The 18662-nt window shown below is 51.5% G+C and overlaps 1 protein-coding gene across 3 annotated transcripts in view; it reads right to left on the bottom strand.

Annotated features, from left to right (window-relative positions):
* Positions 1–507: 507 nt before the first annotated feature.
* Positions 508–18662, bottom strand: part of ADD2 (adducin 2) — a 107046-nt gene continuing 88891 nt past the window's right edge. For 2 of the 3 annotated variants that reach the window (XM_073791275.1, XM_033838382.2), the window contains 6 exons: positions 17712–17969; positions 16677–16796; positions 15761–15850; positions 13667–13814; positions 11942–12067; positions 508–7165 (listed from right to left, as the gene is read on the bottom strand). In XM_073791275.1, the coding sequence (XP_073647376.1) occupies positions 6858–7165; positions 11942–12067; positions 13667–13814; positions 15761–15850; positions 16677–16796; positions 17712–17969 (1050 nt within the window). In that variant the 3' untranslated portion in view covers positions 508–6857. The remainder of the gene's footprint in view (positions 7166–11941; positions 12068–13666; positions 13815–15760; positions 15851–16676; positions 16797–17711; positions 17970–18662) is intronic. The other variant, XM_073791274.1, reaches the window with a different exon arrangement.

Raw genomic sequence — 18662 nt, 5'->3', positions numbered from 1 at the left:
GTATAAGACACTTAAGCAGCGCCTGACTGATGTGTGTGGACCCTCCACAAACACTGAGCTCCTTATTTGAGTAAAGAAGAGTTGGAAGGGGGCAAAATGGCTCTTTCCTCCTCTTCTTCCTCTCCTCTAGTGTCTCTGTTCCCCTTTTGCCCTTTGGGGTGATGTCTTAGCTCTCCCCAGCCCTCTGATCCTGGCCTGACACCTCTTTCCATTCCAGCCTGTGAACCTCTCCTGTTTGTTTCTGCAAGCCTTCCCCATCCCAACACATCAAAACTGACCTTCCTCCACAGAGCTGTTTGCAAATCCACCTGGCCTTTCCCTTCTCAGAGGACCGTAGCATTTTATTACCTCCCTCCCCAGTCCGAACTCAATGATTCATATGTCCAGGTTTCCATGCGTGAGGTTTCCAGGATAAAAGTTTCCATACATGGAGCCCCTCTCTGGCTTCTGCTCCCCAGGGAGCTGGAAGAACTGGGTGGCTGAGAGAGATGGGTCACACACCGGGAAGCCAAGCACAGTAGATTTACTAGGGTAATATCTGCAGGTGAGAAGACAGCACGTACATACAGAAATCCATGGCCAGAGATACTGCCCAGCACCACAAACACCAAAGCAGAGGGGGGCTCAGGAAGTGGCTCTGGAAAGTTCTCTTGACAATCCGAGGGCAGCTTTGGTGCTCAGAGATTCAAACAGAAAACCGTACAAAACCAACCCATAAATATATATATATTATGTATATAATGTGTGTATATATATATATAAAATTGCAAAATAAAAGCCCAAGAAACGAACCAATCTGCACATCAGCGGCTCAAAAAGTGTTAGCGTAAAGGCAAAACCACTTGTGGGAAAGATGCACAATCCGGGGGGCTGGCATTTCAGCGGCAGAAAGAGTATTTGCATGGAACCCCTATTTGAAACTTCACAATACTAGGAAAAGCTAAACACAGACCATGTATGTACAAGGGAAGACGATTGTCAGACACAGACGTTTCACCGAAACCGTCCACAGCTCTAGAGAACACAGCACTCTACCTAGACCCCCGTGTGCTCCACCACCAGGTGAGCCAGGCTCACAACCGTTTCTGCTCCCCCCCCCACTCCCGCCTCTTCCTGAGAAAGGGCGTGGGACTCAGCAGGGTAGCGTAAATTACAGGAATTTAAAGGTGGAGCAGCCGGTGGAGATCAAACAATCACCCACAAAGCAGGACCGATAGGCATGGGGTGCAGTTGAAAGGTGGGGGTGAGGTCCCCAAAATATATTCCCATTTTAGGAAGCCTTTGATGTATTTAAATGTAGCCCCTCTGTCCTTGGTCCAACTGTCTTCCTCCTTCTGGTTCACTTTAACAGAGAAGATCTGGCCTTCGCGCTTCTCAAAATTATGCAAGATAATTTGTTGGAGGGGGGAAGAGTTTAGGGTTTTTCTTGCTAGTCTCCTCCCACCCCCTAAGCCCTCAAAACATTTTCTTCACACGAAAGACAGGGGATTTGCCACGTCACAGCGGGCCTCACCCTGCTGCTTGGAAACAGTAGGTGAGAAAAATCAAGGGCCGCCTACACAGGGAAAGCTACTGGCTGGTACCTCCCCACAGCGAGACTCTGCTTCCAGCTCCACCTGAGTCCCTCCCTGTGCCGGTAACGGTGACCACTTCTCCTCCATCTTCAGGCCCCAATGTCTCATAGTGACAGCCCAACTTTGGGGGCAAGCTTGAAGGCAAAGGGCACCAAACATCAATTTGGCAAACCTTCATACCACGTAAGTACAAAGCAACGCAAACCATAGCTTCTGTATTTTTAAGAAAACCCCCAACCAGAGGTTCTTCCTAATCGTTCCTACAAAGAGAAGACTCTCTACATTAAAATGACGAAAGGCGCTTTCTCCACTCAAGAGAGACACCCCGCCTGAAACCCCACACTGAGGCCTGGGTGAGAGGTGGCTTCTCACCGTGGGAGGCTGACAGGGTTGGGTGTGCGTTGGCGACAGAGCTCTACATGGGCACTCTTAGTTCCGGCAAAAAGGAATCCACGTCCAAGTGGACAGGTTGCTGAGATGGGGCGTCTGGAACTCAACAGTCTACTGCGTACTGTGCCTGCTTTTTCGTATTGTGGCACCAGTGGAACTGCCCACAGAGAAACATCCAATGAGCATATTTCATTCGTCATTTCGGGTCTCTGACTTTTTAAAGTATCCCTCTCAGAATAGATGTGGAAAAGTGAGGATATAATGGCCCATCACGTCTTGAATTGTGGGGAGCCCTGTCCTTTCTGTGGGGGTGGAGAGCATAGATTTGCATAGATTTGGCCCCTCCTTCATTTCTTCTCAGACTCTTTGAATGTTATTGTCTTAGAGAGTTCGCTTGGGCTCATATGGTGGAGAAGATTTTAACAGACCCGCTTCCTCTGTGCTCGGAGAGGCAAAGGCAATGTGGCCGCTACCTCGAGTACCACTGCCGACCTGCACCAGGACCCAGGGGAAGGGCTGTAGTTTTTCTCATTTGTTCAACAGTCAGAAACTGTGTGTTCCTGCCTGGAGCTAGAGCATAAAATTCACACCGGTACAAAAGACGGCACAGAGGCCGAGGGTAGGCTGTGTGTCTATCTGCCCCTCTGACTACCTCCATGGAGAAATCCACACTTCCTTTTCATTTTTTAGGCTTTCAGAAATGAATCGTGATGTTGGGTGAATGGTTCTTTCAAATCCACGGCAACCAGAGAAGTGACCACATAGCTCTTCTTCCCGTGTTGACAAGGGTAGTAGCCCTCTGTGATGTCAGTGCCAAATGACATCTGCATGACTGTCTTGCCACATTCAGGAGTGAGTGACACTACTGGACGGGGAGCAGAATGCAAGGCTCAGAGTACACAATCAGTGGTATAAGGGTGATGCTTTCCAGTGGGGTTCTTACTGGACCAGACTTCTCATCCAAATCCACTCAAGTTCTTTCAAAAGAATGTATCTGTCTGCAGAGGAAGAGCCCCATTTTCCTTACAGGAGGGTTGAGGGAGGTTCTTTTTGTCTGTATAACCTGGCTGAAGTCAGATGGTGACTTGGGTCACCTGCAGGCCAGGAGGCTCTTGTGGAGCCCGGATCTGGGCTGGTCTCTTGGCAGTGCTTTTTGCAAAGTTTGAGGAAAGGTCACGTGGTATAGATGGTCCTCACACATGACCGCTGGGCACCGGCCACCAGTGCAGGGGGAGTGACTGGCGCCAAGCTTGCGTGTCTGTAACACCTCTGCCTCCTTACTCCCACCCCTGCCCATCTTCCCAAGGAGACAGGCTCAGGAACCTCTCCACTCCCCAGCTCAGCATCTATAACGTAGCATCTCAGTCCACGCCTTCTCATCCTTTTCCACAGCATATCCAAGCTTTACTAGAAACCATCCTATCACCTAACACTGCTGAGCTCCTCACATGCTGAGTATTTTTCTCCAGACAGATACTGGCCAAAGTATTCAGCCGACTTTTATTCAGAGCCAAAGAATGAGTCCCTTCCTCTCACCCTGCGAGCCTGGGGTCTTGTTTGAATGGCACATCTGCTTCAGCAGCACTCAGCACCTGGCCTCGAGCCTGGAGCCATGCCAGCTGCATCCTACACGCTCAAGAGGAGGAGAAATGGGCAGGGTGACTCGACAGCTCTCCCAGCAACTCTCCACCAAGACAAAACAGAACTGGAAGCTGCGCTGAGCATTAGCTCTCTGAATAGTTCCCTCTCCTTGTTGAAAAGCTCTCTTAAGATGCCTCATCCAAAGAATGTCATGGGAATGAATTCTGTGCTCCCAGCTCACTATTTGCTGTAAGGGAAAAGGCAGTGTAAGGCAGGCCACCACATCCGTTCCAGTTTCCGAAAGGCCTCCTTGTGGAGACCTCCCATGCTTCCAGCGCTGCCCGCTCCAGTCAGTCCTCCGCTCAGTCACCAAAGGAATTTTTCTAAGATGCAACCTGCTCACGATCTACCCTGACCACAAGCCCTCAGCAGCTCCAAACCCCGTTCATGATAAAGTCCCACTCCCCCACACCTTCTACGAGTTTCTTTTTGACCCACCCCTGCCCACCTGTGAAGTGAACCCCATCACCTGACTCACACTTTCTGTCCCAGCCGCACTGAATTACTCCACGGACGCGTCATGGCGTTTCATGCTTCCGTGCCTTTGCACGGGCTCTTCCCTCATCACCAATGTCCTACTAATCCTCTTGTCCTCCTGGAAAATTCCTCTTTGTTTTGAAAACCTAACTCAACCGTCACTCCTTTCAGGAAGGTTTCTCTGGCCTGGAAGACAGCCAATCAACGCTTCCTTACACCTCCTCTGCACCCTTGCCCGTTCTGTAACTTGTTTATATGCCTACTAGACTTAGGAACCTCCTTCAGGCGGGGACCATGTCCTGCCCTCAAGCTTGGTCCATGACCTAAGCTCATGCGTGGTTTTTGAATGCATAGGGAAAGAACAGATGGTTGGATATGAGGCGGCCCCATGGCATAAACTCCTGCAAGGCCCTGGCATGTTCACCTAAATGAGGCCTCCCTGTTTTCACGGGAATAAAGAGAATGTGATGAAAGCAAAGAGTCTGTTGACATCATCTCTGAGCGACAACCACTCAAACATAAAAAGCTGCATCAGTGGTTGGGTCCCCTCTACCTTTCTCTTAACACTGCCTGCCGCTGACTGTTCCAGTCACAGCGATTGTTTTCTTTTAATGTCAGCATAATGCCTGCTGCTTAACAAATATTGGGATGAATGAATGAATGTGAAATCTTCTTTTTTTTGAAAGAAGGCATCAAAGGAGTGGCTTTGAAAGGCATTTGGCATATCACAGGCTTTTCTGCTTTGGGTTGTCCATCACAAGACTTGACTCAGTCAGAAGCGGAACAGAGAGATGGGTCTGGGTAGCAGTTAGGAATCTTCTGCTCTAGGGACACACAGTATTTGTGTTTTCCTCAGTCCTGTGTCAGTTTCCTTCCTTCTCAAGAAAGAGCCCAACGATGATGGTGTTTCCTGCCCCAACCAGAAGGCTCTGGCCTCTCCTTTGTCAGAGGTCCACACTGGCCCTGTCACAGCCCACATTCACCAGGAACTTACTGTGCACTGATCGGGGGGAACACAGGTGGTTTCCTACCTTCACTTCAAGTGCTAACATTATACAGTGGAGACCAGTCACAGGAACGAAACGGTCCAGGACTAAAACCACCACCCTCGGAGATTAAAGTTTTCTGATCATCATAGCTGTTAAGCGCAAAGGCTCTGGACTCAGACGGACCTGGATTCAAATCCAGCCTCTGAATCTTTCTAGCCAAGTCACTGGAACAAGTCAATTATCCTTTGGGATTGGAATTGGAATAATCTGACCCACATCACAGGATTATCATGAGGGTTAAAGGATATAGTGTACGTGAAGCCTGCACAGTGTGTGTGTGTGTGTGTGTGTGTGTGTGTGTGTGTGTGTGTGTGTGTGTAGTAAGTGCTCAAAAATGGAAAACTATGATTAAGAACTTTCAAAAATACTTTGACAATATTCAGGACAGAAAGGGAAAATATTCTTTGAAGACACTGTGCTTTAAAGAGAATGGATTGTCTGTTTTTTAGGAGTCAATGTTGCTTATAAATCAAAGCCCCAGGGAAGAGTATGAAAAGATAGTGACGGCATCTAAAAAAATAGCTGTGGCTCTTACAGGCCCCAGGATTGATGGGCAGACAGTGACGGGGCCAGGGACACGCAAGCCTTTCTCTGAGAGCTGGTCCGAGAGGATTAATCCTGAAGGGCTCACCTCATTCTCCTCTGCTGGACCTAGAGCGACTGAGTCAGAACCCAGAGGAGCCACGGTCAAGGGGCCAAGGTCAAGGGGCCAAGGATGCCAGTTCCAGGCTGTGAGCCAGGGCTTCTAGGTTTAAGGGAAGGTCAGGGGATCCCAGATGCCGGACCGGAGGGGGACAGGGTGAGCCGCGCTGCCCTGAGAGTCAGGCAAATGCTCAAAAGGCATCACATATCCGCGCTGTCCTGACCCTCCTCGTACAACCCAAAGCCAACAGAGGATCAAAATGTCCCCAAATTTCGGCCCTGCTTATGACAGAAGTGTTTCCTAAGCTAAATTTGGTTTTAGTTTTGAAGTGCCTGAGATGCACTGTTCAAATGGGTCAAGTTCCTGGCTTCTTATATGGATTGAACCATCCTCCACGCTGTGGCTGAGCTGGCTGCCCTCACGTCTGCCCACTCTTACAACAATTCCGGCCGTCATTCCAGAGGTTCCATGAAGAAAGCTCGGGGTTAGTGGTTGGGGGAGCACAGCTAAGCCATCAGCCCTTGGGAACAAGGATTAACTTCTGGTGGAGGGGGCGGGTCCACTTGTGTGGTTCCCGTGAGCAGCAGGGCAGTTACCCTACGGGAAAGAGAAGAGAGATTTCTAAACATAGTGACAGCTCCGTCAGCAGGAGGTTGGGTTCACGCGAGGACAAGGACCCTGCTCAGGGGAGCCTCGACCTGTCTGATTTGGGTCTGATTTGTGAGAGCTTGCGGCTGACTTTGGCCCCTTGCCCTGGGCTCAGATCAGGGGCAGCGTCCTCACAAGGGCAGCCCACAGCTAGGCAGTGTCGTGTAGTGGGAAGAGCACTGGACTGGGAGCCAGAAGACCTGACTTCCAATGCAGGCTCCGCCACGAACCAGCTGTATGACCTTGGGAAAGTCACCTGATTTCTGTGGGGCAACTGTAAAATGAGGGGTTGGTGGGGTAATCTCTAAGTTTCCCATCAGAGTGTGATCCAGGGCCTATTCGACCCCTCCTTGGCCCCGTGCTTCCAGGGACAGAGATGGGAGACGGCGAGGGAGGGGAGGGAGGACGCAGATGGGAGCCCCAGGGGGCTGCGAATCAGGACTCCACTTTCTCCTTCTTTTTGCTTTTCTTCAGGAAGGACGGGGTGCGGAATTTCTTCTTCTTCTTTGAGGGAGACTTGGAAGGCGAGCCCTCTGGGGACATGGGACCGCTGGTGACTGACTCTGTTTTGTCTTTCGAGGTATCGACATCCGTGTCGGCGCTGGTGGTCATCTGGCTGAGGCCTTTGCTGAGGATGTCCTCTGCCGTCTGCTCATCCTCCCTGCCGTTGACCACCACTCCTTCTGGCTGCGTCTTTTCCGGCTCTGTGGTGGCTTTGCTTGTTTCCGTCTTCTGAGCATCTTCTAGAAAAAGATCCAAAGACGTGACCCATAAGATTTCATTCAGGCGAGAGCTTCAACCTGGGGCTAACAGAACCATTTCTAGGCAATTATATAAAGGAAGTCTAGAGCAAAGAGAGGGGCGGGCTGACACGGTAAGGGGAAAGGGGTAGGCAGGGTTCTCTCCCAAACAGGAGAGAACAGGCCCTTGGCAGGCCAGGGACTATGGGCTCTTGCCTACAAATGTAAACAGGTAACGATCTCCAGAAACGGCAGCAGCCCAGCAGGGGCCCGGTTGGGAGCTTTCCTAGGAACAGACAGAACAAGGGAACAGACGCAGACTACAGAGAGGCTGTAGGAAGGGGAGGGCACTGCCATGGACAGCTCAGGGGATGCATCTAAGAATTGTTGTGACTGGTTCAGTTTCACTAGTAAAAATATGGAAATGACATGTTTTCATACCCATTTCATTTCCTACATCTCTGAGGAACTTTTCAAAAATGGAGAGCATCTTCCCAGTAGGCAGAGAGGGGCAGGCAGAGGGAGGGTGGGATTCCCTGAGTGGCATGGACCCTACAGACTGCCACCCTATTCAAGGCCAGGAGTGAAAGCCTCCTGCTGCCCTTTCTCCTCCTTCCCACTCTCTTCCCACCCTGCTTCCACTCAAGCTTTGAAATGCCTGTATGGGGAAGGAGGAGGGAAAATTCTAAAACCGTAGACTTTGAAAAGAGAAAGGAAGGTAAAGTTAATCTAGCTCCTCCCCATTTTACAGATAGGAAAACTGAGTAAAGCAGTAAAAGCGGGCAGACCTCAGTTTCTTGCCATCCCAACTTAGTGTTCTTTTCACTACGTGAAACTGAGAGGGGTGTGTGTGATTGTGCATGTGTGTGAGTGTGCATGTGTGTGAGTGTGAGGGATATCACACCACGAGAAAGTGGGAGTGTGGGAGCTGGGGAAGGTGGGAGACTGGTGTCCCTTACAGACAGAGTGGGGCAAGACAGATGTCTTGGGAAATAGCTAGGGTTCTTGACGGGGTAAAGACTGGAGAAATGTCTGGTTACATGGAAGATGGGACAGAGGGGGGTAAATTTGGGGACAGTTAACATGGGCTAGTTTAACTATCTGGGTAAGCAAACGTCTTCTCCAATAACTCCTGAGGACTGTCCCCTCTTAGTACTGAAGACCTCGGCCCTGGCTCCCATTCTTCCTACTGTCTGGCCCGCATCCTGCCATCATCCAACTACCAAGTTCTCTAATGCACTTGACTCCTACGGCCCTTACTGCCCTCCCGCCCACCATGCATTCCGATGGTCATCACTGGCCATTCTCTTGAACGCAGAAAAGCAATCCAGACACAGCCTTCCCCCTGACCGCTCCCCTCTCCTCTCTTCACCTGCTTTTGGCCTCATCGACCCTCTGATCCCTGGACCCCTCCCTGCCATTGCAGTCTGTTTCCCTCTGTCTAGACCACCCTTCTCTCTCTTCTCTGTGTCCCCAACCTTCACCCACACAATCAATCAGCTTGAGTGTTACCCTCCCCTTAAAGTCTTTCCTGGTCCCATCCCTGCTTCCAGGTAGAATTTGTCACTCCTTCCTTTCGGCCCCTACTAGATAAATTTCCATCACAGTGACTGTGAAACAATCACTTCTTTTTTATGCCTATCTCTCCCCTCAAAACTGAAATAAATCAGACAAGACTGTGTTTAATTATCTACGTGACTAGCTTATAGGAGGTACTCAGAAAATGGTTGTGGAATCCATGAATGGTTGAATGCATAAGCAAACAAATGAACGTGTGAATGGTTTTATTCTAACCAAGTCAACACCATACCTCATCTTCTTTCTTGTCTGTCCCAGCCTGAGTCTTCTACGCTGAACTGGACCCAACCTTGTAGACAAACAGCTGCCCTGCATGCTGGCCTTTGTCTCCTGTACCTACTCCCCTGTTCCCACTCTTGGCCTCCTGGGCTCTTGTACCTCCAATGACCCCTCACTTGGATGACCCGTGAGGATGTGTTTCTCAAGTTACACCCTCTCAGATGATTTTGTTACCTGCCTTCTAGCTCCACGAACACAACTATGGATCAGAGGACCCCACCTTCTGTCCAGGTGCCATTTCCTGCCCTGTGGTGATAGGCACCCTCGTCCCAGCAGTGGCCTTCACCCATGCCTGCCCCTTCAGCTGCATCTGCAACCGCAGCCCCTGCTGGCTGGCTCTAGGAGAGCACAGCAGGATTCTTCTCCCCAGCCAGAAAACAAGTCCACACCGGGCATGTCACCAGCATCTCACAGAGCTCCCGCACCATGAATCGTCTGGGGAGCACCAGCAAACAGAACGTGGGGCTGGGAGGCGCCATGGGCCTTGGAGGAGTCGGGTTCCAGATCAAGGTCACCACTCCCTCAGCTGGGGGGGACAGAGACCCCTGGAGGGTGCAGTTGGCCAAGAGAAGGGGCAGCAGTCAAGGCTCTAGAAATAAATACTTATTGGGCCCCAGTAAGGAAAGCATCAAGGACCAGCTCTGAGAGTCCAGATCCCTCCTTTGTTAACAGCCCACGACAGTTAAGGTCAGAACTACCTGGGTCTTCAGCTATTTGAAGGGCTCCAGGAGCTGTGGCAGAAGCGAACTCACCTTCTAGCATCTCCTAAGACGAACCACTGGCTTTCTCTCCTAGATGGGGCACTTCGAGCTCTGGGAGTAGGAGACAGGTGTAGGGTGGATGGAATGGGGTAGAGGCTGGGAAATCGGGGGATCTATCCAAGGATGGTGGCCAGGAAGCAGAGGGGAATAGGGAGAGTGGATTTGGAACAAGACTGGACTTGGCAGCCTAGGTCCATAGCCACACCCTTGTGGCTTGGGAAGAGCTGAAAGGCTTGAAGAGGCTGGAGGAGGAAGGGAGGTGCTTTGGTAGGGAGATGCCAAGCTTGTTTGGGTACCTACCTCTCAGACTGGATTTCTCACTATCCCTCAGCATCCAAACACTTGTCTCTCAGTCCCCCGATGTCCCCTTCCAGAAATGCCCACTCCCTGGACAGCCCACTCTACTCCTATCTGCCAGTCCAAGCATATATCTCCCCAAGGTCTGGTTCCAGCCTCCCTTGACATTTGACAACGATTTTGCCCTTCTCTAAACCTACCACCAATATATGAATTTTACACTTGAGTGTGGTCCCCTCCCACACTGAATCTGGGCTGGCCGTGTGGCTTGGAGAAACCAACAGAATGCAGAGGAAGTGCCACTGAGCCAGCCTCAGGCTGAAGAATTAAGAAGGCCCAGCAGCTTCTGCTTCTATAGTTTGGGGAGCCTTGAGGCACCATGTGTAAAGTCCAACTACCTTGATGGAAACACAGATGGAGAGGCCACATGGAGAGGACCTACCGTTATATGGAGAGACAGACAGACAGACAGAGAGACAGAGAAAGAGGCCCAGCCATTCCACTGTCCCAGCTGAGCCCAGGCTTCCAGCTGCCCCTGACAAGGCACCTGACATGTGAGTGCACCATGTTGGAAGTTCTAGCTTAGTCAGGCAACCAGATGACTGCAGCCCCAGCTGACGTCAGTGGAGCAGAAGAACCACCCGCTGAGCCTTGTCCACCCACAGAAGAACTAATTTCCATAAACCAGTTCTCATTAGGCACTATGATTTAATAGTTATCTACTGCTGCGTAACAAACCACACCAGAACTTAGTGGCTTAAAACAGCAAGCAGCGTAGTATCTCTCACAATCCTGAGAACAGAGTACGTAAGGAGAACTCATTTATGAAAGCACATTACAAGGGCCTTTTATATTTATGAGCTCATTTTATCCTGATAACAATGCTGTAAGTTAGGAAAGGCAAGGATTCATGTTAGTCCCCCATCCTGCAGTGTTTTCATGCAACTTATTTGAGATGGCTAAATTAGTAAGTGACACAGCTGGCCTTCTGATGTTGAATGCAGGGCTATTTCTTGCAGGCATAGACAATGCTCCTGAGGGGCCCATGGGGGGATTGACTCAGCAGGGGCAGGGACAGTCAGGAGCCAGTCAACAGAGAAGGTGATGACAGAGATGGCCAGATGTGAAGGAACAGGACTGGAAGGACTCCTTCAGAGAGGCTGAGGGGTAGGAGTCAGGGAGGCAGATGAGGAGTGACACTGAGGTGAATTAGCACAAGAGGATTTGAGAGCATGGGGACCAGTGGAGAGATCTCACAACTCCAGGCTGCACTCCCCCATGCCCACTCCTAGACCACTGAATTCAGAAACCGCTGGGGTGGGACCCCAGCAGGCGTCAGGGATTGTAAAGCTCCCCAGGTGATCCCGACGTGCAGCCAACGTTGAGAATGACACCATCAGCCTCACCTGGGGGCTTGCCAGAAATGCAGGGTCTCAGGTCCCACCCCAGACCTACTGTGTCTTCATCTTAACATTTTAATCTTCATTTTAACCGGATCCCTAGGTGATCCCTGTGCACATTGAAGTCTGAGCACTGGGCTGGTGAGTCTAGAAAGGCCCATCAGCCAACCTGGCCTGAGTAAGAGATGAGAAGGCCGTGGGTCAATCATTAACGTACTCAGCATTGCTTAGACTCGGCTTCACCTGTAAGGCGTATCAACACAGCTTGTGAACAGAACAAGCTTAAAGTTGGTAACCCCTGTCTCAGGTTCCCTAGAAACAGCAGAGGGGAGAGTCTCCCGTAGGAGGGCAGCACCTGTTGAAAGGCAGGTGCCCTGCAGTGAAGACCTGCCCACCCTCTATGCAGACCCCCTTCTCGGCCTGCGGAGGCGCCTCCTCCCTCCCAGATGCTCAGCTCCACTCACCGTCCACAGACTTGGAGGGAGAGCCCACGGGGCTCTTCGTCTCTGACTTGGCTGGGCTCTGAGCTGGAGAAGCAGGTGCAGACTTTACAGGTGAGCCAGGCTCCTCAGGGGCAGGTTCTTTCTCTCCTGAAAATACAGAAAGCCAGCTCAGGATAGAGGTCAAGGAGAGGAGAGGTGGGCAGACCGAGAGTGCTTTAAAACAACTGCTTTCTTCGGCTTGGTCCTCATTTCTCCTGGCTGGAGTTAGCTGCTTCCTCTAACTTTAAAAAAAAATTTCTGCTCCATCCTAGGGGAGGTAAGTGGGAGGAGTCGGGAGGAGTCGGAGTCCGTTTCCTCCATCACAGGACATCTCTGGATGGACTTTGTTACCCCTGATGTGGACGGCAAGACTGCAGGGGAACTCCCACCCACGATCTGTTTGCATGTAACTTATTGATTATTTGTCTAATTTACATGTCCGGTCCAAACAACCTCTAGAGACAAAGAGCACCATATTTTTCTATCTACTTTTTCGATTGGCACCGAGAACTCCAAGCAAGCTAACTCCAAGAAAGCCAGCGAGGATTCTTCTAGTGCCTTTGTTCCTAGGAAGATGGCTGAGTCTGGGTGGGGACGGGGGCTGTGGAAGGGGGCCCTGCCCTGAGGGAATGAAAGCCTTGCCTGGTGGACAAAACCAAGAGCTGAATTCTGTGTCTCAGACCCCAAGTGCACTTGAAGCAAAGAGAAGGGACGGCTCCATGTGGGGCACAGAGAGGGCTTCCTGGCTGGAGGGGGTTTGCCACAGAGGCCGAAGTGTAGATAATACTGAACCAGGCTAGCCGAGAAGAGAAACTCTTGTCGGGAAGGGACAAAGGCATGAACAAGCTCTCAAGAGTATGACTACTTAGGAGTCAGCATGGAGAGATGGGCTCGACTGAGATTCTGACATAAAGGACTCAGCTGCTGGATTCTGACATAAAGGACTCAGTTCTGATTGCCCGGCTAAGCGGTTTATACCACATCTGATAGATCATCGGTAATTATGATCACTATTATAATGAACATATTATTACAGCTAACGTTTGTCTGGTGTCTACTGACCTAGGCCATATTCGTAGGCAGTAACCTAAGCACTCCTCACGGATTAACTCCTTATTCCCAGGTGAGAGGGTCAGTGGGGTCATGGCGGCAGCACCGTGTAACTGTCAGGCACGAGCCATGAGGGGCATTGGTGTGATTAACAAAATCATGCTGATAAGAATATTATTTGCTGGGCTTCCCTGGTGGCGCAGTGGTTGAGAGTCCGCCTGCCGATGCAGGGGACACGGGTTCGTGCCCCGGTCCGGGAAGATCCCACGTGCCGCGGAGCGGCTGGGCCCGTGAGCCGTGGCCGCTGAGCCTGCGCGTCCGGAGCCTGTGCTCCGCAACGGGAGAGGCCACAACAGTGAGAGGCCCGCGTACCACAAAAAAAAAAAAAAAAAAAAAAAAAAAAATTTGCTGATGGAGCAGGAAGGTCAAAGTGAGGACATGACAGAGAAGAGACAGAGAGAAGCAAATGAAGATTGAAAAGGAAAGCGAGACAAGGCTGGATTGAGCCCTGGGGACCCTGGCAGGCAGCAAGGAAGGGGGTCCAGGGCTGCTGGCGGGGAGTGAGGGCCATGGTTTGCTCTGCTGCCTCTCTGGGTGCCCCGAGCTCTCCCCTCCGCCTGGGAGGTCCTGAAGCACCAGCTTCCGGGGGTTATTTACCATCGAGTTCTAGCTTCTTCCTCTCCACCTCTTTCTTGTACTCTTCCAGCTCCTGATCCGTGAGTTGGCTAAAGGGGTTGGGCGCTATCTCCTCGGCCTCGTCTTTGGTATCCGCCTGGCCCCGGGACATCAGCTGGCTCTCTGTGGACTGAAAGTTAACCACAGAGTGTGTCGCTCTCTGAACGCCGCAGTCGGGGCCCAGGCCCGAGCTTCCTTTCAGACTCACGGGGCTGCCAGTGGTCTTGCTAGCGACAGCGTGGCATGCAGCTCCATGGCAACAGCTCGGGGCCTCGGGGTAGGGGTTTTTCACTCCGTCCCACGGCTACACCTCACCCCCAGACCCGGCTTCTTTGTAACTGCCTGGATGAACGCAGGGGGTCCTCCCTCTGCCCCAGAAATAAAATCAAAGAATGCTCCCAAGCAGAAGGAAGACACATCTTTATTGCGATCTCTACTGTGGACGCTTGCAAGCCGTCACTGGGCAAGTACAGCCGGCGGCCCACAGTCAGTCAGCCAGACCCCAGCATGCAAAGCGTTGGCTCAACCAGTGTCACGCCAGCCGCTCCCCGCCATGCACCCCACCATCCCGCCTCAGCAGCGCAAGCCACAGCACCCAGCGGTAAGTCATATGCAAAACACACAGTGGCTTTGGCGTTCTCGGTCCAAACTGTTAGTCCTGTTTTGCACACGGTCATAAATAACAAGGGGGCCAAGGTCCTGAACCTTGGATATTCAACCCGCCTGTACTGCAGGTCCCTGAAGGGACATTGGCAAAATCACTGTGTTTCACCCCCTCTGGGGAGCCCCTGGCTCTGGGGAGCTCACCAGCTGGGCCTTGTGTAAGCTTCGGGAATCCTTTGATCCCTCGAGCTCGGGACAGCTCAGACTCCATAGCCCTTTATCCTAACTCAGCAACCTCATCTCGGCCTTTGGGAATTCAGTGGTCCGGAGCCAAGGAGTCAAAGAAAGTGGGGGCGGGGGGATGTGAGCCTGGGCAGCTGGCCCACACCACACACTCCCGGCCATCTGTCTCTGGCTCATCAAGTCTTCTGATGATGGGCCCATGGGCTCCTTCCAAAAGAAGGCAGCACTGGGCCTATCTTAAGGAATCATGGGGTTCAAAAAAGTCCAAGACCGGGATCCCAAGAAGAGGGACTCCAAGGAGAGCACTTGGTATAAATGGCAGAGTTTTTAACAATGTTGATCACAGTATTGAACTCCCACCTCCCCCCATTATCATGGGGTATTTCTATCCTTGACCCTGTAGCACATTTGCTGTTCCTCCTCTTGGCTCAGCTGAGGTGGGGTGGAGGTGGTGACATAACCTTCACACTTCCCCTGCCAAGGGGCACCCACCTGGTGGGTTGCAGCCTGATCTGCAATCATGACATCCCCTCAGTTTGCTCTGCAGAGAGGAATGGTCCCTGTATCCCCTGCCCCTGCCCTTACTGCTAAGGAAGATGCCACTGCTACTTTGCAATGAGCAGCAATGATTTCCAACACAAGCCAGAAGTCTGACGTTCACCCCTTTTGCTAAGCACTAAACAAAAACTGTTCTATCTCAAGCAGGGGAACAACTTTATATTTTCTAACTCTATGTGTGTTTGTGTGGGCAACTCACTGCCCCTTCCCATCCTGTAGGAGTACCGGTCCTTATATACATGTCTGCCCTCTGAGAGCCTGTGAGCATCTTCCCAGAGCTACGGCCTGATGGTGCTGTTTCCACGCACAGAGGCCAGAGCCGCTCAGGGCAGCCAGGCCTAGAGCCGCTGGGAGAGGCCAGCCGCGCTCCTGAGAGGTCACTCTGCGGGACACTGACAGAGGGCAGAGGGGAGTTCCAGGGGGAGGCATAGAAGCCGCATCACTCCCGTGGGCAGGCTGGGCTACTCCTCCCCTGCCTGGCGCCCACGGGAGGCGATGAGATACTGTCCCCAGTCCTCACAGCATCCATTTTGCAGCAAGAGCACCAGTGCCCAAGATCACAGGGGAAGGTGGGCATATAAGGACTCAGGGGTCCTGCTGCCCGGCCCCAGGCACTGCAGACCCAGAAGGCAAACACGTTTCCCCTCCAGACAAGGGCAGCGTCTGCTGTACCGGGCTTCGGCTCTTCTCAGCGATGACACTCGCCAGCAGCTGGGACTGAGGCCCCGCCGACTTCACATCCTGTCGGTTTTGTTCTCGAATCTGTGTAGAAAGGGATGGGGAGGGTGAGGTAGCTGTCCAGCATCAGGGTGTGGAGTTGGCAGGGAGCATCCCCAGGGCACACTAGAAAGGCCGCCCAGGGGTGCAGATGTAACGCATCACATCCACTTTGAGACAGTCTGTCTCCACGTCTGCTCCAGAATGAATGAGAAGTTTATGTAGAACGCCAGATTCTCATTAACCACAAGCAGATCATTGAGATGAAGAGGGAAATGAGGCATAGGAGATCCTTGAGGGAGATTCTCAATTTTTAATATTCCTATGAAGTCCCTGAGGAATTGGTTTAAACTACAGATTCCTGGGGGGCCACCCCGTACATATTGAATCTCAGTCCCATGGGAGGAGGGGTGGGAGTGACCCAGGAATCTGCCCTTCAGAGGACCACACACTGAAACACTGTTCTGGGAACATACCCGACCTATTGAAGGTGGTCTGTTACAAGTTAAGTTTTTAAAGTAACATTAGAAATATAAGTGAGTGAACTGTAAAGCAAAGGTAGAGAAATAAACACAAAGGATTTTGCAATCTTGAAAATGAGCCAAAGGGAAATAGCATAAAATTTGTAAAAATTCGATTTGCAAGTTGGTCTCTTAGACACATCTAATGTCTAAAGCTAGCACCTCTCTATTGAGGGTTACACAGGACTACAAAAGCACAGCACTTAGCACTGTGCCTGGAATATGGCCAATAAATGGTAGTTTCTTTTCCATAAGAGGCATCTGGGATGTCGGTAAGTCAGGCGCATCCTGGGGACCCCCCCCACGCCCTTGAGGGGGAAAAGATGGGAGGTAATTAGCTATCCCCTTACCTTGTTGCGCATGTCCAGCACTTCTTGGGGGTCAGTATACAGAGGCACAAATTGGTTTGGGTTTTCGATCCGTATGGGCATGCCACTGCTGGATTTCTCCACCTCGTCAGCCTTCATCCACTGAACACACACAAGGCCCGGTGGGTAAGGCAAAGGCATATGGCTCGCCGTCCACCCTAGTGGTCCACCCCATGAGATCTGGGCCGACCAGCCCACGTGCAAGTCAGCAAGCCTAGACAAACACTTTCCCTCGTCTTGGGCCTCTTTGGTGTCTGTCTCCCAGAGCAGAGATGGGCAGCAAATGACCCAGCAACCAAAGAAAGGCCCCAGATCAATGGCCATAAAGAACACTTAAGACGAGGGACAGAGCCATGGTGCCAGCTTTGACAGACAGGCAGCCGCTGGTGTTGTAGTATTAGATGACTCATGGATGTTAATTTGCAGGGCTTTGTTTTTTTTAACGAAGAGCTATTCTATTTGGCTGCCAGCTACTTTGTTAGTGAAAATCAAATTAAGAGCCAGGGTGTGTGTTGAGGGAGAGAGAGGAAAAGAGCATACAATTTGTAAAAACTCAATCTGTGGGCAGGTCTCACACATCTAATGTCTAAAGCAAGCACCTCTCTACAGAAGAGGGTTATAAAGGGAGTGGACAATGTAATAGAAGCAAGTACCCCATGCAACTTCTGGTTTTGCATCAGATGGTCAGTTCAAATGTTGGGTACCCCTCTCTTGAATTTCCCAGAAGCCCCTTCCAGATATGGGAGCAAAAAGCTTTCATGCTGCTGGGAGTGACCTGGTCCAGCCACCCTCTGGACCAAAAACTCAGCATAGGGGTGCAAGAAACAGGTGATCTGCTCCGTAGGCATGAGAAGCTGCTCCCAGATGCCCAATAGGAAGCCTTAGGGGGAGACAGGACTAGTGCAGGCCCAGGGGAAGTTTGCTGTTTCCCTTGTAAAGCTGCTTAGCCCACACAGGTAGCTGGGCACTCTCCTTCCACCCCAATCTCCCCAGCGGAGCCCCCTCTGCCCTCCTTACCGTGGTCTTTGGCCGGGGGCTACCCATGCTCCTCTGGACCTCGTCGGCCACGTTGACCCGCAGGTAGGTGTTGGGCGTGTTGAGCCAGCGGGTCTTCTCCTTCTGCTGCTTCTGGGCGTGTTGCCTCAGGGCGGGCACCGGGGTGCCGTCCTCCTCAAACACGAAGGCTGTGACCGTGGCTGGAATCTCCACCTCACTTTTGTGTTTGGTTTTCTCTTGAACAAAGGGGTAGCGGTAGGTGTAGCCTGTTCTGTAACCCTAAAAAGGACAAAAACAGAACCACATGTGGTGGGGAAAATGGTCAGGTACATGCCTGCTCGCCCGCTCACACGCTTTACCCCCTTCCATCTAAAGGACTCAGTTTAACCCAAAGTCTCTGTAATACAACCCAGGCCTTGCCGCACCTCTGGTGTATTTCAGAATCGTTCCCTGTCTTGGTCCCCCAACCCCTCCCCTCCTCCACCCCAACAAGCCCTCTGATCAGGGATGAGAAAGTTCCCAGAATCTTGTGGACCAGACAGAGCTCCAGCTTTTGGTCTGGTCCAGTAGTTCTCAACACAACAGAATCATGCGGGAGCTTTAAAAATGTATATGCCTGGGCTCAACTCAGAGTTCCCCATTTCATTGGACAGTGGTGCAATCTGGGCTACAGGATTTTAAAAAGTTTCCCAGCTGATTCTAACAGTAGCCCTCCTTCCTCGACTCTGAGGCTTCTTAACTATTTTTCTCTTGGGAGCCCTAACTCTGACTCAAGAACATCCCTGTCTCCTAAGCAAGACCATGTCCCGCCAAGGTGGACTGTTACTCAGAATGAACACTCGGGAATCTTAACAGCTGCTGGAGCAATTCTCGCCTCTGCCTGTCATCTTTTTTAAAATTCAAGTGGTATTAAAAAGAAAGTGGATTGGGGCTTCCCTGGTGACGCAGTGGTTGAGAGTCCGCCTGCCGATG

The sequence above is a fragment of the Tursiops truncatus genome, chromosome 14, assembly GCF_011762595.2.
Source record: "Tursiops truncatus isolate mTurTru1 chromosome 14, mTurTru1.mat.Y, whole genome shotgun sequence".
NCBI classification, from domain to species: domain Eukaryota; kingdom Metazoa; phylum Chordata; class Mammalia; order Artiodactyla; family Delphinidae; genus Tursiops; species Tursiops truncatus.
Note: the sequence above shows the minus strand (reverse complement) of the source record. Positions and strands in the feature narration are given on the sequence as shown.